This window comes from Megalops cyprinoides, chromosome 21 (genome assembly GCF_013368585.1).
Source record: "Megalops cyprinoides isolate fMegCyp1 chromosome 21, fMegCyp1.pri, whole genome shotgun sequence".
Classification (NCBI taxonomy): domain Eukaryota; kingdom Metazoa; phylum Chordata; class Actinopteri; order Elopiformes; family Megalopidae; genus Megalops; species Megalops cyprinoides.
Genome location: NC_050603.1, coordinates 2,905,861 through 2,928,500, shown reverse-complemented (window position 1 = coordinate 2,928,500; position 22,640 = coordinate 2,905,861). Strand labels below are relative to the sequence as shown.

General features: G+C 44.8%; 3 protein-coding genes across 3 annotated transcripts; all 3 read left to right on the top strand.

The window, feature by feature from the left end:
* The first annotated feature begins 276 nt into the window (after positions 1-276).
* Positions 277-4,860, top strand: psmb10 (proteasome 20S subunit beta 10). The gene is made up of 8 exons (XM_036555119.1): positions 277-519; positions 918-1,011; positions 1,661-1,758; positions 2,281-2,421; positions 2,942-3,057; positions 3,490-3,548; positions 4,157-4,308; positions 4,599-4,860. Exons 1-8 carry the CDS (start codon positions 455-457, stop codon positions 4,708-4,710), a joined length of 837 nt encoding a protein of 278 aa, XP_036411012.1. The 5' UTR covers positions 277-454; the 3' UTR covers positions 4,711-4,860.
* Positions 4,861-5,799: 939 nt separating this feature from the next.
* Positions 5,800-9,133, top strand: LOC118796297 (histone H3-like centromeric protein A). The gene is made up of 5 exons (XM_036555121.1): positions 5,800-5,882; positions 7,509-7,627; positions 8,128-8,246; positions 8,390-8,464; positions 8,898-9,133. Exons 2-5 carry the CDS (start codon positions 7,522-7,524, stop codon positions 9,024-9,026), a joined length of 429 nt encoding a protein of 142 aa, XP_036411014.1. The 5' UTR covers positions 5,800-5,882; positions 7,509-7,521; the 3' UTR covers positions 9,027-9,133.
* Positions 9,134-11,859: 2,726 nt separating this feature from the next.
* On the top strand, positions 11,860-21,723 carry LOC118769066 (LIM/homeobox protein Lhx2-like). The gene is made up of 9 exons (XM_036516077.1): positions 11,860-12,080; positions 12,165-12,229; positions 13,429-13,622; positions 15,471-15,679; positions 16,288-16,396; positions 16,708-16,843; positions 17,147-17,358; positions 17,998-18,311; positions 21,345-21,723. The coding sequence occupies exons 1-9, from the start codon at positions 11,875-11,877 to the stop codon at positions 21,721-21,723; spliced, it is 1,824 nt and encodes a 607-aa protein (XP_036371970.1). The 5' UTR covers positions 11,860-11,874.
* The last annotated feature ends 917 nt before the right edge of the window (positions 21,724-22,640 follow it).

Genomic DNA, 22,640 nt, shown 5'->3' with positions numbered 1-22,640 from the left:
AAAATGACACCAAATTCATCACTCAGAAGAGGGATTTTGTATTTCCACAATAACTGCCCCTGGATGAGCTTCAGATTTCATCTGATGGTCGGATTTAAACTTCGTATGGCATTAGCAGATTTTAGATACAGTTAAAATAATAATAATAATAATAATAATGATAATAATAATAATAATAATAATAAAGATGAATGTCTGTTCGTAGATAGTCACTTTTCTTCCTTGATTGATTTTGATTCGCCGAATTCGTCATGTGCCAAAATTGAAAGTGAAAGGTATTTTTGAGACAACGCGTCTGAAGCTATCTTAAAACGCTGACACATTCAGCACAAAATCGCTTGCGTTACGGCGTCAAACAATAGAGGGGTAAATCAATTTATTATTTCCGTCTGTGTCTGCTTTAAGCTTTACTGGAAGTTTTCTGAAAGCTGAAAACTCAACGGCTGCTTCAACGATGCTTCACACGGCTAGGCCAAACGAGGCTCCGAGCGGCGGCTTTTGCTTTGAGAACACCCGGAGGTGAGTTGCGCTGAGTTTGATCGAGTCCCTCGACACGAGCGGGAGTATCAGGTGTGTGGTCGCAGGGTGGTCTGCTGGACCCAGGCTATTTCCGCCGACTGTCCGCTCATTCCGTTTGACAAACGAGGAGAGAACGCGTGCAATGATCCGACATACGGACAGTGATTCGGTGTATGCTGGTTTCACGGAGTCTACACATCATTCTAAGTGATGGTAGAATTAATGGTGAAAATTAATTCACTTTAGAGATAAAACAGCTTTACCAATGTCGAGATCCATACTCTACGCGAGAATCTGTAAATGCTAAATAAGCCTTTTCCCAAAAGCTGATAATCCAACAAGTTTCTTTTTGTAAGAGAGTGTAAACGATGACGTCTGTGACTCCCGATTGCTTACAGAAATGCTATGCTGGAGAGCAGTTTGACAGAAATGGGGTACAGCGCCCCTAAAGCCAGGAAGACTGGGACCACCATCGCTGGGATCCTTTTTAAGGTGAGCGGGGAATTCTGTGACGCTCCACAATGGGATACATCTGTGCGTGATAAATGCATAGTGTAAAACATTCGGTTTTATGCAACATTTATTTCAATTCGTCGTTATCCATCAATCATTTTTCTGAATATTCTGTTCAGAATTTTAGCTAATCCTTTAAGCATTACCACATAAAGCAAACAACTATGCAACAATTTCAAAATCTGCATGTAATTACCAAAGTGCGGCTTAAGACTATTGACCGCAGAATACTTGTATTCATTACTGACAGTGAATCAGTTTTATAGTATTGTCTGCTGGAAGGAGCATGCAGACTGCTGGAACTGTAGATCTGGGGGGAGGATACACCATGGGAAAAGGGATTGGAACCACAGCTTTAGACACAAAACTGCACATACTGAGTGCAAAAAGAACTGTAACACAGATAACGCTAAAAACACAGTAACACTGAATGTAACAATAACTGGAACAGTGACAGTAACACTGAATGTAACAGTAACTATAACACTGGCAGTAACACTGAATGTGACAGTGACGGGTAGAAACAAATGACTCACTGCTCATCCAAATTTCTGATGTCATGGTCCATAACTGGTTTGTTTTTACACTTCGGTCTTTTTCTTTCTTCCTCTGTCCTTCCATTCCTCAGGATGGGGTGATACTGGGAGCAGACACTCGAGCTACTGATGACATGGTGGTTGCAGACAAGAACTGCATGAAGATCCACTACATCGCGCCCAGCATATAGTGGGTAGCACACTGCTGTGGGCAGCACACTAAATACATGCAGCACAGGGTCGACAGTCACATGTAGCACCATTTCAGACGTAGTACAGACACTCACAGCTCAGAACAGATACAATACAGCAGGTGCTCACAGTACAAGTACGCAGAGTAAAGGAAAACATTATCCTGCGGCCTTTCGGCAGACGGTCTTATCGGGAGGAGTTTACATAAGTTACGATTTTATCCATTTATACTGGAGGATATTAACTGAGGCAGTTGTGGGTTAGGTACCTTGTCAAGAGTACAACAGCAGTGCCCAAGCGGGGATTCAAACCAGATCAACCTTTACGAGCCCTGCTCCTTACCGCTATGCCACACTGCTGATCAGATACTCAAAGTAGAGTAAAACATAGTGCACATAATTATGCACAACTCAGACACAAACCATTTGTGTTAGCACTGTGACATGTTTCTGTCAGTCAAACCCGCAAAGGGTGTAGCTTTCAGCTTCCAGGTCAGGCTTTGGTCCTGTCTGTCTTGCAGCTGCTGCGGGGCCGGTGTGGCCGCCGACGCTGAGATCACCACCCAGATGATGTCATCCAACGTAGAGCTGCACTCACTCACCACGGGGCGCCCCCCGATGGTCATCACGGTGGTCCGGCAGCTGAAGCAGATGCTGTTTAGGTAAAGGGGGTGGGGGTGGTGGCAGGGATTACATTACGTTACTTTACATTATTGGTATTTAGCAGACACTCTTATATAGATCGACTTACATCATGCAGTACAGTGGTGATAGATCACAATCGTGTAGACCGATGGATCACAAGCATGGAGAGTTTCACTGGCAAAGACTGTTCACAATTGCACTGTCTGGCGTAGCTGGAACAAGCGCTCATTCTCGGTCCCCGAAGACATTCTCATCTTTGTTATGCTGCTGTTAACATTGATCATTCGCTCAAAATGTAGTTTCTAATAGTGCGTTGGTTTGTACTGTGGGGCCACCTTGGTGAAAGACTGGAAATGACACCCTGACCCCTGACCCCTGACCCCAGGAAAGACAGTGGAGAGAGATTCCTGGGAAACAGTGGAGCAGAAATTAATAAAAGCTTGTGAACCAATGTGCCCATTAGTTCACAGAATAAATTCAAATTAACAATAACAGTAATAGTAGTTAAAATAATAAAGGTTACCTGTGCCCCATCAGGTATCAGGGCCACATTGGGTCCTCTCTCATTGTTGGGGGTGTGGATGACACTGGCGCCCACCTCTACAGCATCTACCCCCATGGCTCCACGGACAAACTGCCCTTCCTCACCATGGGTACAGCCCCAACCCCTCCCTGCGCAAGAACTGGGCATCTGTCTGTCTGTCTGTCCATCCATCTACCTGTCTGTCTGTCCATTCTATTCATCTGTCCATCCATCTGTCTTTGTGTCTGTCCCTACATGCAGTGTATGATTACTAAGACACAAATAGCACTTTTCACATCCATGAGATCACTACCATACAAGGTCCAAGTATTTGTCTACTTTACTTCATGCAAACTAGGGTGTTTCTCAGAACATACATGACATACAGCTTAAATATTTACAATTCTGCCTAACAACGTAGTTTGATAAAAATCAGACATAACCATATGTGCCTGTAGTTGCTTTGCCGTGTAATTGCACATGTGTATTTATATTTTGTCAGAGTGAGGCATAGTTTCTGTTGCCAGCTAACACGGCTCTGTGCGTTCTTGTGCTCCTGTAGGTTCTGGAGCTGCAGCCGCCATCTCTGTGTTCGAGGATCGCTACAGACCCGACATGGAGGTGAGGCACTATAGCTGCAGCGGCAGAGCTTTGTCATCCTGACATGCTGGGGGAGATAAACAGAACTGGTAGCAGATACTCACGTTCACATACTCAGATTCAAATGATCTCTATTGTTCTCTTCCTGCCTCCTTTCCTCCCTCTGCCTTTTCTCATGCTCACTCTCTCTCCTCTTTTACTGTACTGTACTCTCCACTCATTCTGTCTGTCTTCATCTCTCACTCTACTTATTCTCTCCTTTCTCTTCTTGTCTGTCCATCACTGCCTTTCTCTTCTCCTTCATACTGTCCCTCCCTATCCTTCTCTCTTCTCCTACTCCTCTCTTTTTACCTGTCTCTCTCCCTCTCTCTTTTCTCCTAACCCCCTCCTCTACCCCCCTCCATCTCTCTCTCCCTCTCTCTCTTTCTCCCTCTCTCTCTCCCCCTTTCTCTCCCTCTCTCTCTCTCTCCTTCTCCCTCTCTCTCTCTCCCTCTCTCTCTCTCTCCTCTCTCCCCCCTCTCTCTTTCTCCCTCTCTCTCTCTCTCCCCCTTTCTCTCCCTCTCTCTCTCTCCTTCTTCCTCCCTCTCTCTCTCTCTCCCCCTTTCTCTTCCTCTCTCTCCCTCTCGCAGCTGGAGGAAGCAAAGCAACTGGTGCGTGATGCCATTGCTGCAGGGATCTTCTGTGACCTCGGCTCCGGCAGCAACGTGGACCTGTGTGTCATCACCCAAGCAGGGGTGCAGTACCTCAGAGGCTACGACCAGCCTGCTCAGAAGGGGTGCAAGTGAGTCCCACATGTTCACACCTTTTCGCCCCTGGCGTTCGAGTGCCACCACCTTTCAGTGCACTCTGTGACCTACGTGCAAAAGCGTGATCTGAGAAATTAGTTTGGTTTCGGATCAGTTAAAAGCAATCTGTTTGAAATGTGGCATTGCTTCCAAATGTAATATTGCGTACACTTTAATAAGATGGTATCTACACGCTGTATTAACCTCTTTTGCAGACTGTGTTGATGTAGTTTGATATATAGTCCAGCTCCTTGATTTCCTTTTTCTCTCTCTTTCACGCTTGCAGGCAGGGCTCGTACAGATACAAGCCAGGAACCACAGCTGTGTTAACAGAGAAGGTCACCCCTCTTTCCTTGGACATTGTGGACGAGTCCGTTCAACTGATGGACACCCAGTGAGACTGTGAGAGAGAGAGAAGCACCCCCCCCTGCTGGAGGTCTTGAAGAGTAGCAGAACAGGTTGAAGGAGATGCAGGCAAACAGCTAGCCAACCACACAAACACATACACACATGCACATGTGTACAAATGCAATAATTTCCTAGGCAGTTCAGTGGATATTGAAAGAGTAGCCTGTTTTGTATTAGGTAGTTTTGTTTTACTGTTTGTTTTACTCATAGTCATATCACAGTCATATCATACTGTTTTCATCAATGTCCATGGATTTTTTTTATGTTTTGCAACTATTCAAAAAATACTAATAATTGATCTTAAACATGTTTTATTAGAAATGGTGAAAATTACATCCAGACATGGTGGTCATAAAATTGAGTGCAAAAGTGACAAGGAGAGCATGTGTAGAATGAAAGCTCTGTCTGAAATACACACAGACATAAAGTGGTAGCTGATGCATACCCTTAAATCCAATGTACTTCAGGTGGGATTTGGTTAAATAAATATAATGCAATACCTTCATTGAGTGATATTGTATTGTTGTGACAAGCTGATGTGTAGAGTCTTTCAGTTCATCACCTATGGTAGCTGTGGCTAGGATACTAGTTTTAAAAACTTTATTGACACATAAACAAGAGCCCAGAGTCTTGTAATGGGGTTTTATGTTGAGGTTTTATGTTAATGCAAAAGGTAGCCCTAAATGCAGTGATGTAATGTACGTTTGTCATAATCGATGATATAATCAGATTATATCACCGATTATCCCAAACGTGCATTACGTACATTATAATAATCTGCTGAAACTGGCCACGTTTTAAAGGTCCTACGTGAAACAATGGGGTATGAACATTTAAACTGTAAACCAGCCAAAACTCTGTCCCTTATAAACAAAAAGACTGTCCAATGAATGACATCTCAACTCACTCACAGGAAGATCAGTGGGTAGATCCAGGCACGGACAGGTTTCTGATTGGCCACATGAAGCACGAATTAACCCCGCCCATCGAGCACAACAGCGAGTCTTATTGGCTCCGAGGGGAAACGTCACACATGACCGTTAGATGTGCATTCTTTGAAAATGCAGAGGTAACTAAGCTACACAGTGGCTAGCCGGCTGGCTAGCGTTGCAGTATAGCAAACCATTCACTCAGCGCGTTTGTTTTCTGCATAAACTGAAAGGTAAGTTGTTTTTTTTTCGGTCTGTCTACAACAGCCAAACTTTATATATGAGATACCTCGGATGGTGATCTAACGCGTCTGAAGTGTTATTACTCTATCCCGCTAGCTAGCAAGAGTACGCCGTTTAAATGGACACGTAACTAGAAGCTACTAAACGTTGCGGTTATCTAGCAGGCCTGGCGAGAACACGGCACAACTGGATCTTGCATACCAGCTAGCGACATATTGTTAGCAATCCCTTTGCTTTTCTTAAGAAATGTGTCCTTGTTTTAAATGCTGAAATGTTAGCCAGCTGTCATGCTAATATGCTCGGCTATCCCTGCCTATGCAATCCCAGTAGTGTGGTCCTAATGAGAGCAAGTTACCACGGCCAGCTCTTATTAGCTACCCATATAACACGGGGATATCGGTGCAGAATAGACGTTTTTTAACATTTAGCCTAGTAGCTAGCACGCTAGTCAGCTACAGGTAACGTAGTCAGCCTGATTAACGTTATAGTCTGGCTGCTTTATTTGGTTTCTTTTTCGTATGCCCGTTAACTCGCTTGCCAGTTAAGATGACAGCCCAGCTCAGTTAAGGTAGCTAGATCTGTTCAGTTACATTCACAGCTGAGTCAAAGGGAATTGCATTGCATGCAGGTTTCAGTGAAATATAATCATCGTGCTAATGATGTACGATGTGTATCTTACATAAAGAGGGTCCGGAGATGTTTGGATTAATTTCAAAACAGCGTTGAGCGCTGTGTTGTAGTAATGCCTGCTGACGTAGTAACTTTTTTACTTGCGTTAAGTTGGTAAATGGCCAGTACACAACGCGTGTGTGTTTCCACGAGTCCACGCTGAGAATCGGAGCAACTAAACTACACGCTCTTCCAGCATAGTTACGTGTGTGTGTAACGTTACAGTGACTAGTTCCCCAGTAAGGTAACGTGTTTGTTGCATGTCAGTTTTATTTTGGCGTGTCTGGAGCACTGGGGTAGAGCCCTCGGAAAAGATCACCCCCCTGTCAACGTTGCCAAGAGCAACCGTGCTGAAGAGACTAAAAACTAGACTGGTTCACTGCCACAACACACATTAATAAGTGTTTCTCAGATCGCGGTGTGTTCAGTTAACGGCGCAGTCAAACCTAAGTAACGACGGTAATTAAACTGACATACACCAGGACCACATTTCAGCATCACTAGATTATTTTAGGAGACTTTAAGAACTCTAAAAGATTGGGGGGGGAAGATATTTCATCGACATTGTTAATGTTCCTGTCTGAAAGCGTGACTGCAGATGATGGGACATTGAACTACGGCATTTGAAGTAAAACTGAAATTTCTTACATTGCTGAAGGTTACCGTGTACACCGCGCAGCTAGTGGAAATCCTACATCCACCAATGTAGATCACCGCGGCACTGAAGCGCCTCCCAGTGGCGGGAGAGTGAGATTGCATGAATGCAAACATGCATAGAGCCTTGTAGCATCAGAGCCCCAGATTTGAACCAACCATAGGGTTTTTGCTGAGAAGAGAAGCATCATTTGATTGGTTCAGACAAGTCGGTGACTTAAAGCACAACAGTGTCACCCATAATGCCATCCATGACACCTCCTCCTCTACCCCCCACCCAAAAAAAATCCCAGGCACATCAGGAGAATGCGTGGCCAGGGGTCCACACGCCGGCGGAAACCCAGCACCCCTCAGCGCCGCCCCCCACCGCCGTCCACTCCATCGTCTAGAGGAAGGGCCCCCGCTGAAGCAGGTGATCGGGGGGAGCACACAAGGCTCTAATTTCATCTCACCTTCTACTGCTTTGTGAAGTCAGAACTGTCATTTTCAGTTTAAATGTGTATTTAAATAACGCCCGGTCTCACAAGTGATTTTTCACAGCAGTGGGTGTATTTCTCTCTCCATCTATCTACCTCTTATATCAGAATTAGAATTTATTGGCCAAACATGCTTCTACACAAACAAGGAATTTGGCTGTAGTTCCAGTGTCTCTCGTAGTGTCAGCATACAATGTCAGAGTGACAGCAGCCAACAAGAGTAGTGCAGGAAACACACGGAATAAGCATGGGATGAATGAGGTGTATCTGACCAGCTATTGCACAGTGAGTTAAAGTATACTTCAGTGCAGATTATGAAAATATACAACTATTAGTTATATATATAGTGTGTGTATGTGTGTGGCATGTAATATTTTTTTTGGGGGGGGTGTGAGAGTATCTGTTTGAGCGTGTCTCCTCCTCTCCGCTGTATCAGCCCCCTCCCCTGAGAAGAGGCGGCGGAGGTTTCGCCCCGGTACCCGGGCTCTCATGGAGATCCGAAAGTACCAGAAAACGACTGACTTGCTGCTGCGCAGAGGACCCTTCTCCAGACTGGTACTGTACCCCACTGCAGCACCGTCTGTCCGCTCGCACACGCACTAACACAGAACTCTGTGTGTGTGCGCGTGTGTGTGTACGCGTGCAGTAATGCTTTGCCTTGAGTTTGCATGTGGTGATGCAGTGTTCTGTGACTTCAGGTGCGAGAGGTGTGCGTAACATTCTCCAAGCTGGACCTGAGATGGCAGGCCTTGGCCCTTCAAGCATTACAGGAGGTATGCTAAAATGAATGGCTAAAGGCTAATCCACCTCTCCTCTGTCCTCCACTAACATTTAGGAGGAAGGGTGACATAGTTCTGCTATGCTAACTTATTATACTGCTCTCTATTAACATCCAGGATAGTGTATGCCTGACACTGTGATCCACTCTACTGACCTGTACTTGTGTACAATATTCTTTGTGTTTAAAGTTCTTTGTTCACAGTTTCTCTCGATACATTACAGCCTATGTTAGAGAAATGACATGGGACAGAAAGAAATATGGAATTAGAATATGGTTGTTTCTGGACTCAGGTGCACACAGGTTCTGCTTGCTCTTAGGTACCTGTCCTAGGAATTGGAATCACAGCACTCAGGTGCGTGGTTGGTAGCGTTTTTTTGTGACGGTGTTCCCCGGCCGTGTCTGATGCACTCTCCTCGGTCTCTCAGGCTTCAGAGGCTTTCCTGGTGCGTCTGTTTGCTGACGCCAACCTGTGCGCCATCCACGCCAAGCGCGTGACGCTGTACCCACGCGACCTGCAGCTTGCGCGGCGAATCAGGGGAGTGGAGAGTCTGTGAGGGGGCGGGGTCAGCCCCCAGGACAGGGTCTCTCCCGACTGAAGCCTACGCCACACCGAAACGTATCAGAGATGAGTTGAAACGAGAGGGGCAGATCAGAGGAGAGGTCTGGGGCAGGGCCCTGTGCTATCTCTGCAGTGGGGGGGAGAGACTCTCCTACCTCACACAGATGTTTTATGTATATAGTTTTAGACCAAAGTGTGTTTTATTGAGTTTTTATTCAGAGATCTGGATCTTTGCCAAGAACTGATGTAGTGAGTGCACTTGGAAGTAACTTTTGTGAATTTAGGTTTGTCATTCCGATGCATTGCTTTCTCTGCACCAAGGGCAAATAATTTTCTCTCCTAGTCCTTGTTCAATTTTTATGCAATAAAGGCATTATAATACAGTATGTAAATAGAACAGGGACTCTCCCAGTTTTGCAGTAACGCTGTAAACATTGCTCCGACGTTACGGGAACATTTTGAGAACATTGTGCGGGGAGGGTTTTTAAAGCGCTTTTGTAGGGTGTGAAAATATAATTTGACTCTGGGGATAGAGCCTCTGTGGGTGTGGATGAATTTTAAAAAGGAGGCCCTTGCCGCATTGTGATCCGCAATATGCTTTTGTGTCAAATTTCACAGAAATTATGGAATTCATGTGGTAATCTGTATAGTACTAACTTTATATAAAGTTGCCAGTTGAAAGTCTATATCCTGTCGTGATAAACATACTGATTGTGGATGTGTATAGGAATTCTCTGTTTTAAACTTACTTTTTTTGAACTTCTGTGTTAAATTAACTGGTTTTTTTATATTGAAAATAAACTGTTTAATCAATTGTGGTCTTCTGAGTTATTTAAAAAATGTATCCGTTCCTTCATTTTTTTAAGGTAGTCGACAGCTGGCTACTTTACTAAGTCATGCATGCTGTATCTGGCTGAATATTCAGTTATTGGAATATTCAGTCACCGTATCAGCTGTTGATTACTTGAACCAGTATGCAGACGTTATTAATTAATATTACAAATATTATTCTGTCATAAATATACCTTCAGATCCCAGAATAAAACAGCATGCAGTGGTGTTAATCTTACTGTTGTAAAGTGTTTGTGAACACAGATCTCTTTGCAACGGTCTACACAGAAACAAATGGAATGAAATGGAATTTGAGAGCCATAGAAAATCCACATTTCAAATGAATCCAATGCATAGCTAATATATACTGTTATGCACTCTTATGCTGTAGTGTGGTTATGTGAATGTTTTTTTTTTTTTTTTGCTTAACCTTTATTTTTCCAGGAGAGGATCCCACTGAGATTTAAAATCTCTTTTATAAGAGTCCTAGTGAAGACAGTAGTACAGCTGCAGTGTAATGTGTTGGTGTTGTGTCGCCATATGCAGCGGAGTCTTGCAATTTGTCTGTCTATTGTGGGTTTTTTTTTTGTGAGCATCTGTCTGAATCTTGGGCATGTTTGTCTCCTATGGGTGTGTGTACACAATTTCAGCTGTGTCTTTGTCTCTGTGCGTCTGTGTATTTTCAGCCCTGGGTGGCGTCTACAGCACACACACCCCCCCCTCCCCGCAACTCTGCCTTTTAATTGGTCTCCTGGGACAACTCCTGCAGCCTTGGGGTCCTGACCCCACCCCATTTCCCCCTTTTCAGCCAATCAGAACTGCTCACCTGTCTGACCATGCCCCTGGCAGTCCTGTTTACAGGTGCATTGTGACATCACTCGGGAATGAAAACTGGGGGAGCGGTACCGGAGAGCTAGACGGCTACCTACAGAGATCGACTAACAGAGAGAAACGCAAAGCTACAGGGACACAAAGTGCCGTTGAAGTAGGAACAGGTGCTGAAGCAGCAATACGAACAAACCTATCCATACACCAGTACAAGAAGAAGTATTCTTTATAACACTGGACTACTCAATCCGTAGGTTTTCATAAGACCCAGTGATAACTTTGGAGGTGTGTATATACACGGCGATTGATCAAAAGGGGAGGCTTGCAGGCTGCAGTGATTTTAGGGAATAAAGGAAGCCGGGCTGTCTGACTCACGCTATCAGCACACCGGACACGTGGTCAAAAAAGCAAAAGGTAAGACCTCTCTGAGCTTTTGCTCTGAACTGATCTGATTCACAGTCAGTAATGACATCTGTTTTACGTACAGCTAGACCAAATTAAACAAATCAAATTAGTGTTGCATGCCTTGTTTTTTTTTTAGTTCAGTTTCCTACCCAAGTAATTTCTGAACTAAATACAGATTTTAAAAGATGGAAAATTTTCCAGCATCGAAAAATTAACATCAGATGTGTCTTTAATGGGAGGATAGAGATGTATACGTCCTGGAATAAAAAGCCTTGTGATGGATGCTGCACCAATCAGCTCTTTGGGCAGTGACTTTCCTCATAGCTTCTGTGGAGTAGTTTCAGATGACTAGCTGATTGTAAAAATAAATCCTGCTTGATTGAAATTATTTGACATAAAGGGCAACTTTCTTCTCACACCTGTTGTCTGATAAATGGTAAGTATTTTTGCTGCAGCTATTTAACATTTGCATGTGGAGGTTGAAATTGAACTTTGTCAGAAAGAAAGATGAGAGCTGTTTTAAAGTTGTCCGTTCTAACTGCCTGACAAGAATCCAGCAATGCTCACATCATGCAGATTGGTAAATGTTTGGTGTCTCCAACCAAACACTTTCCCTGTGTTTCACTTTCTCAGAGATCTGCCTCCCTAAGTGTTTATGTTAAGGAGATTACCATATTACTCCAAATAGGCACCACCCTCAAATAGAAGCCACACAGATAATGAGGGATTCAAAATGAGCACAGATTATTTGAAGTGATGCGGTAGTTTGATTTATAATCATGCCCCACTGTCTTCTCAGAGACAGCGAGAACTTGGATCCTATGATGTCAGTGGACAGCACCCTTGAGGAACTTCTGAATGGCAGCTTCCATGGCGATGAGGTGCAGGGGGCGGAGCCCGTGGATGAGGGGAGGAGCCCTGTCAAGAGAGATGAAAACCCCATTCCTGGTGTAAGAGGAATCTTTTGTACCAACTTAAGCCAAATGCAATTATTCATAGGCCTTTTTCTACAATGTTTCTTACTGGTGATTACACTGACTTTAGCATTCACATCACTCGCTCTCTGCAGATTTGACCTGCCAGCCTACTACGAGACTTACAGATTAACCAGCATGGCCGAGCCCACCATCATGGGTCCGAAGGAAAAAAGTTCCTATCGGCCATGATGAGGGGTTTAGCTCAGATAGCCTAAAGTCATACAGATAAACACAGCAGATCAGTAGTTCTCCCTGTCAGATTCTGTATTTACGTCTGCATACTCCTGTATGGATTCTCTGATATCAGAGGCTTTTAATCCTGTATGATGGCTTCATTAGAAGTTCCCATGTTTTCCTTTACTGTCTGTTACACTGAATTCAGACCAGAGAAACTGACACTCTGTTTTGCCCTGATGATAAAATTTCAATGATATTTTTCCAAATTCCGGTCTTTGGATTTGTTGTCATAATGTGCACAAGGGTATAGAATCATTAATTGGCCATACATTCAGGGTGCGAAATATGGGGGTTCTTGGGGGGTCTGGGACCCTTTGATTGACACTGGAGATCCCCTGAAAGCCTCAACTGCAAAATTTTGGGGGGTCTCTGGAAAAAAATCTTTAAAAAATGTTTAAGATGGGAAGCATCTTGCTGACCTCCTACTAATTACCATGGTGACGTGAACCGCGGGGAGCGAGCTCTCAGATCAGTTCATAATGCATTTATGACGCAGCCAGGGTTCCTCGCAATGGACCTTTTAATGGGACTCTGAATATGAGCAGCTCAAAGATGTAGCAGATCATCTCTCCGCAGATCAGTACTCTAACATTTATTCTACAAATCCTCCTTCAGCTTAGGGTGACAGGCCATAGAAGGACTCCTGTTAAGACTTAACATTACAATATTAACACCAGGCCATTTCAGTCTGGATCAATATTGATGTGTCCCGAGATCTTTAGCATTTCTGTAAAGTTATTACATGCAGTGGTGATACACTGTAAAAAGCCATGTTTAAACTCCAGGAAATAGAAAGGAGTTGAAAGTCATGAGAAGGAAGGACATGAAAAGTGCACTGAATGGTTCCTTCATTGAGCCAACTCAGCAATATAAAACCGAAAACACCGTTTTGACGGTTTTACGATTTGACAGCTTATGTGGGAGTGGTACAATCCAGCAGCCCTGAGACCGTGAGCAGTGATACGCTGTGTACACAAAGCAGTGTGTTTAAACAGCCAGCGAGACGCAAAGAACAGCAACAGGGAGGACCAAAGCCACCGACGACAGTGCTAAAAATATCAGGGAGGTGGGGGGGATCAAGAGTGGCTCAGTGGGCAAAAGCACCCGCCCCGAGTGCAGACCGAACTCCGCGACCTGGGATCGAATCCGACCATGCCACCAGCCGAGAGCAACCGGGACCCGCCCCGCGGAGGATAGGCTGCAGCCGGCCCGGCCCGGCCCCACCAGCAACAGCGAACCCCGCCGACCGATCGGGCGCCCGTGGTCCATGCCCCAAAGCTGCGCACGAAATGTCCTCCCCCGACCCACCTCCAGTGCCAGCCAGGGCCGTGGGAAGCAGTATACATTCACTTTTTTTGCATCTGGCATCTCATGTGATCACAGCATTCTCTAATAAACTTATTAAAACATTTTAAATAATTCTCCTTCATGGCGACAGAGAATCCTTTACAGGAAGGGGTAAAGACTGTTAGGCAACGTGTCATTATTACCATATCGATCACCCTAAATGCAATGCCTGTCAGTTTTGTCTGTCGGTATAGCCTATCTGCGATTCCGATAGAACTGGGAGAGTTTTAGGTTAAAATAATAATAAAAAAGATCGCATATTTTGGACGCTGGAAACAAACTGCCACAGATGGAAACAGATTAACTGAGCTATGAGTGGGATGCAAGTTCAGCAACACTTGTTCTGAAATGTTAGCTATGTGCTAATGTTCTAAACCTTAATGACATATTTGGGGCGCTGCTCCCACATAGGGAATCATATCCACAGATGACATAGACTTCCATTAGCGATCGGTCAGCGGTTTTAGGCACTACATTTGCTATGCACGGTTAAGCCCGGCCTGCCAAAACACTTTGAAAACGGAGCGATTGTGTTATGGACGCTAGGGAGTGCATTGCTTTACAGTCGCGGGGGGTTGGGGGGGCATGGGGTGGGTTGCAGTCCATAATGTGGCCCTCAACAATACCCTCCTTGTCCATTAAAAGCGAGGCAAAGCCTTTAACCTCGTAACGTCTCCAGGGTCGGGTCCAGAACTCCTGCTACATAGTGGTGAGGATTGTGACAGAGGAGGGATACCGCATATCAAAATAAACAGCAGAACTTACCCTTTCCGATGATGCTAGTTGTTTCTCTGAGCGTTGTTCAGTAATCCGGTTTTGAAATCACAGCAAATTTCTGCGGCTGACATTACATCCCACTTTGTATGAAAAATAAACACAAAATAATGTATTTGCTTTTCATTGCAATGATTCAAAAGTTGTGGTCAGCAAACTTTATCATGAATAATCGTCATACACGGATCCATAAGTTTTGTATGTTTGTCTGGCGTTACCCAAGTTGCCAGATCATCTGAAACACAATCTACACACACAATTCATACAATACACTCAGTTATTAAAAAAAAAACTCCCGTATTTTGAAACCAAAATGTTGGCAGGTATGGGTAGGGGGGGGGGGGCATTGCCAACGGGTATTTCGCACACTGCATACATTCATGAGTGAATGAAAACGAGGTGGACTTTTGAGAGTTAAAACTGCTGTTGGCACAAGGGAAAGGGCTCCTCTGGTGGCAGTTTGTGGAATTGCACTTCTGGTACCTAAAACCAGTCACCTTTAACTGAATATATTCAATACACGTTTGTCATTCTACACTTACATCTCAAAGCAGGACCGTGAGGATATACACGAGTTATTTCATGCTGAAGGTACCTTTGAGGCAAAGCTAAATAAATTTAAAAAATCTCCCACTCATCTGTTCGATACAACCCAGTTGCCTGCACCATCCCAGGTTCAGCCAATGGCTTTATCATCGTACCCAGCAATCTGACTCTGTGTGCCTGCAAGACATAAGCCAGATGTCCTCATGTAGTCAGGTTTAGTTCGCTGAAAGTATTAACATTCCCGTTACACTGATACATGTTCTAAGATGGGCACAAACACACAGCAATGAAGAAAATGTCACGTGATCGTGATGAGACTTGGCCAGGATTACAGTATTTAGGGGGTGTCTTGGAAAGTTTGGGAACCTATTATCATAAATGACTGTTAACTCTAATTTGACTCATTGTTAGCTTCCTCCTGCCCTCTGTCTTTGACTACCCCCCCCCCCCCCCCCCACCCCCACCCCACCTCTGTTTCCCTCTACTCCCTGCAGTCCCCAGCCTCATCGGCGGAGGCGGGACAGTGGGGCATGGTTTGCGGCGGCTGCGGGGGGCGTGTCTGCGACCGCTTCGTCCTATTGGCTGCGGGGCAGGCGTGGCACGGGGCGTGTCTCCGCTGCAGCCTATGCCAGTGTGAGCTGCAGGCCCATCCCTCCCTGTACTGCCGGGACGGCAAGATCTACTGCCAGCGGGACTACTGCAGGTTCCCTTCCGTTTCACCGCCATTTCACGCTGTCACGGCGCCCGCACACCCTTTTACCGCCATTTCACACTGTCACGCCCCTCCCACCCCTGACTGTGCTGGTCTCCGCCCGCGGACAGAGCTGTTTTCTGTTTCACTGCAGCATTTACTCTGATTTTAGCTTTATCAACCCAGTCAAACTGTGAGAAAGAAAAATCGAAAGCTCTCTGTAACTCATGTTCATTGTGCAAAGGCTGTTCATATATACCTCATTCACGCCATACTTATTCCTCGTATGTGTCCTGCACTACTGCTGCTGTTCATTGTAACACTACTGTTGTTTGGCATTTGTTGTTGTCACTTTTACGTTGTATTTACATTGTATTTACGTAGTGCAAGCCCTATGCGAGACGCTGGAACCAGAGTCAAATAAATTCCTTGTATGTACAGAAGCTTGCTTGGCCAATAAAGTCTGATTCTGATTCTGAAAGGCAGAAGCACACACTCATACACACACACATCCTGGCACTGCTAAATCATGATTTTATGTCTTTTACTCACAGCATTGTTTTGCCTTGGTTTCGCTTGTCCCGTTAATGTTTCCTCATGTTGTTTTCCTGTACGGACAGGTTGTTCAGTGTCGGCCGCTGTGCCCGCTGCACTCAGCCAATCCCGTCGTCCGCCCTGGTCATGAGGTCTGGAGCATTGACCTTTCACCCCCACTGCTTCTCCTGCCAGGTTAGTTGGTGTCATAGATATAGAATTGTCAGATTGGTTCCATCTTGAGCAAATTGAGCAATAGTTATTTGAAGTATCCATACGTTTACGCTCGGATTCAAATTCAAATGCAATTCTTTATCTGTGATAGACGCTGCTGGCAAATTGGATGCCAAAATTGGGTAAAATGGTATAATCAATGGGGAATACAATGCTGCAGCCAATCTGATATTTTGTATCTGTGGTCATTTATCAATACCAGGAGTCTAACACTGTCCTCTTAGATCTATATTTACAGTGGTAACCACCCAGGAAAATTCTGTTTTGCCTAGGAGTGTGATGTCACTTTGCTACCTGGAAACCTGTACTATGTGCAGGGGCGGAGCTTGTACTGTCAGTCACATTACCAAGCGGGTAACAGGACACACCCCTCCCATCCTCGCCACCCCAGGCCCGCGGAGAGAGAGGGTAAAGAGTTTTTTTTTTTACAGTATGATGTTGTTACAGTGCAGCCGATGTCACATTTAAAAGCAACAAGAACAAAGACACACAATTACATTGAGTGATGTGGTGACATGAACAGTTGTGATGTTAATATTGTACATTATTAAAAAATCAGATTAAACATTTTTGAGTCGGCAATAATACTGAAACCACCTGATCAAACTATATGTAAATGATTAAAAGTAGTCAAACAGTAGAGATAGTTGTAATCATTATTATCATCGTGTCATCATGACAACACAACCTTTGCTGCAGCCAACACTATAGAGGGGGAGGAGCCAGTCAGCAGCCCTGAGCCCCGATTGGAGGATAGGCAGACAGGGGGTGGGTCTCGAGGAAGGACCAAGCGAATCAGGACGTGCTTCCGCAGCGAGCAGCTGAGAGCCATGGAATCTTACTTTGCACTGAAGCACAACCCAGACGGCAAGGACTGGAGCTGCCTCTCACATCGGACGGGACTGCCAAAGAGGGTTCTGCAGGTGAGCCGGGGTTTGCTGCTGTCATGACGTACCCGACGTGCTGTATCACGCCAGAGTATGTTGGCATTGTTCAATATGTGGGACACAGTTAGTACCTACTGTGGCGGCAGTGTGGTTGCTGGTTCGATCCCTAGCTGAGGCACTGCTGCTGTACCCTTGGGCAAGGTACTTAACCCAGAATTGCTTCACTGAATATCTGTCTGAATAAATGGATAACATGTAAAAACTGTAACCTGTGTAAGTTGCTCTGGGTAAGAGCATCTGTTAAATGACACTGATGTAAATGTTGCAATTGCATCCCTCTGTATTTTCTCCTGGCACTGGGCCTGATTGTAAACAAGGGTTTGATGTAGCCTCATGCAGATGGCCAGAATGACTTTAATCAAAATCTGCTTTTTTCTATTTTTAGAAAGAATTGTGCAGCAATTATCTTCCATTTTTATTGTATAGCCATTTTGTACATCATCTCCAATGCCGAACATGGCCTTGGTTTATAAAGCATTACCCTGATTTCCATCTCCTTGTAGTGTGGTGTCTGTCCTCTGCTGCTGTTTCTCCTTCTCCTTCTCTCTCGGCCTCAGGTGTGGTTTCAGAACGCCAGTTTCTCTGTTTCTCCTTCTCCTTCTCTCTCGGCCTCAGGTGTGGTTTCAGAACGCCAGAGCCAAACTCAGGCGCTCCCTCCCAGCAGAGGAATCACAGTGCAACTCCCCCGTTGCCCTGAAAGCCGAAGCCATGGCAACCACCGCCGCCTCCATAGCAACCTCCCAGCAATCACAGGCCCTTCAGACCAGCACCATCAACCACCTGGAGCTGTCCTTGCTAACAGCACCCCTAAGTGACACACCTCAAAGTCCCACCAGCCACTCTGCCGGGTATAAAGATGCTTATGTCCAGGACTACAATAACCAGCATACACCTAGGCTCTCTCCCTTAATGACCCTTGACCTTGGGGAGCCTGGGATAGAGAGAGGGGGAGATTCTGACAAGACACTTCATCAATATTATTGTTAGATGCTGTGGTGACAGTATGCAGTGTAGTGTTTATTTCACATTTCTTCACTGTTATTATGTTATTGTTGTAACGTCCTTGCTGCCAGCACAATAGTTGCATTTGCACCAATGTCTGAACTGAGCAAGTATGACCTGACAGATCGACTGGCTGGATGCAGGCAGTGCCTGTTTGAATCTGCGTTCCTCCAGGTCTGTGAAAACATTGTTGATCAGATGTTGCTCATAAACAAACGATCAAATTAGGTATCAATGTCAAGAGGTTATTTTTTCTGTTAAATTTGAAGTCAGTGGAGAGATAGATATGTCACATCAACAGAATAATTCTTTGTTATTAATTTGCTAAACAGACAACCTTCACCAAGGATGACCTTGCTCAAGCATACAGTAGTATCCATCTGAAAGTCTGAAGCATTGCAGCTGCAGAAAGATTCAGAGCTGGTGCAGTGCAGGTCCAGATCAGTATGTCACCTGGATGGTCTGATAGTGAGCGCCAGTGTTTTGATTGACACTTTCATATAATTTAAAGATCAGTGGATCCGTGCAGTGCCCGTTCCAAGTGATGCCTATACCGTGTGGACAGACACATAAGAATGTAGGCATTAGATGTTGTAGATTTCTAGATTTTAGAGGAACATAGCTGTTGAAGTGAGAGATAAATGACAAGATGTGTGAGTAGGTAAATAAACAGTTTGACAGGGGAATGTTGTGGTGTAACATATAGAGTATAGCATATAGTATATTGAGGTAGAGAGATGTTAGTCATGCCCAACAGGCTGATGGAAGTGTTGACAGTCTGGTGTAGAAGCACTGTAAAGTAAAAAAAAAAACAGCAGATGCAAATGTGTGAAGTGAAACTGTAGTGTGCGTGTGCGTGCGTGTGTGCATGTGTGTATGTGCATATTGATGTGTTTCCGTATCAGCAGGTTTGTTTGACTGTTTGACACCGCTTTCACACTACAGAGCTGGCTATCAGACTAATTAATTTGATTCAGGTTCGGGTGGTCTCCTTTTGATTTTTTTTTTCATTGTGCTGACATTTGATAACAAAAGATAATAAAAGAAACATTCCTCTTCTCCTCTCTCACCTCATGTCTTATTCTGTCTGTCGCTGCGTTCCTGACCCCTGACCTTTTGGCGTAATTAACTGTGAGCCAGTGTGATTCCCTAAGTGTGTCTTGAAACCACAAATAAACACATCCTTTCACTGAGACGGCTGACTTTTGATGTCTCTCATTCTCGCTCTCATTTGTGCCCCACTCAGACAATGTGTTAATGTACTGTAGTGTCCAGGCAGTGTGTATATACTGTATTAACCTCCTATTAAAAGCGTACAGTTTTTACACGTTATCCATTTATACAGGTGGATATTTACTGAGGCTGTTTGGGTAAGTACCTCAGCCATGGGTCGAGCAGCAGAGACCCACCTGGGACTCAAACTGATATTCGTGTTGACTGTCTGTCTCCTGCCCACTCCACCAAACTGCTGCACAAAACACTGTTTGGTTTGATGGTTACGTTTGCCGCTGAATGTCAGCCTCTGAGAGAGATATATATGTCTCCTTTTGGTTTCTGTTTCAGGGCTGCTCTGTTAACATCAAAGGGAGTGTTTGCGCACATGATTTACTGAAATTCACTCAGATGCTGAATCCAAAATGGCGAACAGGACATAGAGAGGGGAGTTATTGCTGCAAAAAAAATCACACAAATTCATCCACGCAAACAAAAATAAAAAGTACCTTTCCACCGTTGCCAGTCACACAAAACATTATTGCTGCATGACACTGTCCTGTCAGTTATTTAAAGGAAAGAGGGGGATTCAGCTGGCTTTGAATCGGGTATAAAAGACAGCACTGCTTGGAGAGCCTCACGTGGAGAATAGAATGCCTTCGGCGGGTGTTGCCTCTGCCATGAGAGATGAACTTCTCAACAGAAAAATAACCGCTTTTGTTTAAAGATCCAGGGAAATGTCTTCACAATAAACTGCAGTAATTGGCCACTTGGATCACTCAGTTAAATTACCGCTGTTTCCACGTTGCAAGAATGTTGATGACATCATAGAGGGACGCTGGTGCGTCAAAGCACCGCTGACCAATCAGAGGAGACGGACCCCATGCTTCTGTCCGAATGGACTGATGAATAAAGAAGGGTATTTAAAGAACAGGCACCAGAGAAAGGGAGAGAAATGCGGATGAATCTACAAGGTACCCTGCAGCATATGTGTTTGTTTTTCAGTTATTTGTCAAAACCCTGTGTTCGTATATTTGCTTACAGTGTGTTTCGGATGTTTGCATGCGAGGGATGTCTGACGTGCTTTCGTGTTGAACCTTTGTCAGAAATGTGATATCCTTTAAAAATGTGAAATATGAGGAATAATTTGAAAAAATAGATATTTTTGCATGTGCTCTATAGCACTATTGTACATGTATATTGGTTATTAATACATATAAAAATATAAAATATGTAAATTATATGCTGTATCTTATATTTTAATGTATACGTGTCAATAATTTATATGGAAATGTAAAATATGATACATGCTTTGGTATTTAAAAAATGCATGCTGTTTTTTATTATACCATGCGACAGCTTTTATGAAGATCTCACAGCGTATTTTAATATTCTGAGGACCGTGTGCGAATGCGTGTGTGCATACCTGCTGTTCATTTAGAAACCATGCCGTCTCATTTCAATGAGTTCTTTCTATCTCTCTGTCTCTACCAGTTGAAGTTTGGAAAAGTACACATTATCTGAGATATTTTTATTTTTATTTTTATTTTTTTTTGTCGCTTTATGTCCGTCTCTCTTCGTTATTTTCAACTGATTTTATTTTTTCGTTTCTCTCAGATGACGACTCCTGCATTCCATCTCTGCTCCTCCCTCCTGTCCCTTGCCCTCCTCTCTCTGGCTCTGCTGGGTCCCATCCCCAATGCCTATGCTCTCCCCCACCCCCGCAACCCAACACTGCTCCATCCCAGTTTGGAACACCCTGACTGGGAGGCTGCCTTACTCCAGCTCCAGGCTTCGCTCGGCCTACCTGGAGCAGCTCCACTACCCTGGGTGCCATCGCAAGAGCTGGGGCCTGGCAGTCAGGGCCACGACCTGGCAGTAGAGCTGGAGCCGGCGGACGGCTGGGGCTCGGAGGACGGAAGGAAGGGGCAGAGAGAGGGCTGGCCGAGAGTGCCGATGGGTCACTTTCCAGAGCACCCTCTGGAGGCTCTGCACTACCTCGAGGGGGGAGAGGAAGAGGGAGAAGGGGGCGAGAAGAGGAACGAGGCGCTGACGTCCATAGCCGGGGGCCTTCAGGCTTTCAACAGACAGAAAGGGGGATTTGGGTTCCGTTTTGGGAAGAAATGAGGGGTGGGAGGGGGGAAGTGGCAGGGGGCGTAGTGGGACTGAGGGAAAGAGGGGAGAAAGAGGGCAGGGAGGTGTGGAGAGACAACAGAAGGAGAATGCAGTGGTGAAATGGGGGGGAATAGTTATTCATTAGAAGGGTGGAAAGACAGGATGATAAAGAGAAAGAGAGAGGAGGGGAAGGAGTGTAGGAGAGAGTAATACTAAAATTTAAAGGCAGTTATGGGATCCAGGTGAGAGGCTGAACAAAACATTGAAAAGAGGGAATAGAGGGAAAAATTAGCTGGTGAGAAGGAGATTTGGAGAGATAACTGTGGGAAAGACAGGGAAAGGCAGAGTGAGAGGGAGATGTTCTTGGTAAAAGAGGGGAGAGGCGGTGTGAGAGGTGAAGAAGCCGTGGGGAAAGAGTCAAATCCACTTTTACACTGATACTTTGTCTGAGTCCCATCTCTGGACTGAAAGGGGAATTTATCATACATTCAGCGCACGCACGCTCACAGGCGCGCACACATACTTAGCAATAGCATATCATAAGTAAATCACCAGCGCAGAAAGACCCGTCTTTCCTGTAGTCAGAATGATGCTTAATAGATTTTCTTGTCTGTTCACAGAATCGTCAATGGCTTAATCGCTCTTATGTTGAGATGTTGAATGGCGTTTCCTGTCTGTGTTCATGAGATGTACAACATGGAGTTAATGTCGCACCAAAAGCTGTTCATAAGAGATTCTTCTTCATAAGAGGCTCTTCGTTAAAGTATCGCGGTGAAAGTGGGCTTCATGGAGAATGAGGGAAGACTGAAATTTGCGAAAGACGGCGGGGGGATTTTCGAATCATTTCAATAAAGGGTCAAACTTGAATCGGTCTCTTGCTTTTTCTTGTGCGCTTTGCATGACTTTGCGTTTGTGCAGAAATGAATCGG

What these genes read in the sequence shown, in the direction of transcription:
- psmb10 (XM_036555119.1), top strand. Translation starts at nt 455, where the DNA reads ATGCTTCACACGGCTAGGCCAAACGAGGCTCCGAGCGGCGGCTTTTGC. An exon ending in TCGCTGGGATCCTTTTTAAG is followed by an intron (nt 1,012 to 1,660) that starts GTGAGCGGGGAA and finishes TCCATTCCTCAG; the next exon opens with GATGGGGTGATACTGGGAGC. An exon ending in CCTGCTCAGAAGGGGTGCAA is followed by an intron (nt 4,309 to 4,598) that starts GTGAGTCCCACA and finishes TCACGCTTGCAG; the next exon opens with GCAGGGCTCGTACAGATACA.
- LOC118796297 (XM_036555121.1), top strand. Translation starts at nt 7,522, where the DNA reads ATGCGTGGCCAGGGGTCCACACGCCGGCGGAAACCCAGCACCCCTCAG. An exon ending in GAGGACCCTTCTCCAGACTG is followed by an intron (nt 8,247 to 8,389) that starts GTACTGTACCCC and finishes CTGTGACTTCAG; the next exon opens with GTGCGAGAGGTGTGCGTAAC. An exon ending in CCCTTCAAGCATTACAGGAG is followed by an intron (nt 8,465 to 8,897) that starts GTATGCTAAAAT and finishes TCGGTCTCTCAG; the next exon opens with GCTTCAGAGGCTTTCCTGGT.
- LOC118769066 (XM_036516077.1), top strand. Translation starts at nt 11,875, where the DNA reads ATGCCCCACTGTCTTCTCAGAGACAGCGAGAACTTGGATCCTATGATG. An exon ending in CCTCCCCCGACCCACCTCCA is followed by an intron (nt 13,623 to 15,470) that starts GTGCCAGCCAGG and finishes TACTCCCTGCAG; the next exon opens with TCCCCAGCCTCATCGGCGGA. An exon ending in CCCACTGCTTCTCCTGCCAG is followed by an intron (nt 16,397 to 16,707) that starts GTTAGTTGGTGT and finishes TGTTTTGCCTAG; the next exon opens with GAGTGTGATGTCACTTTGCT.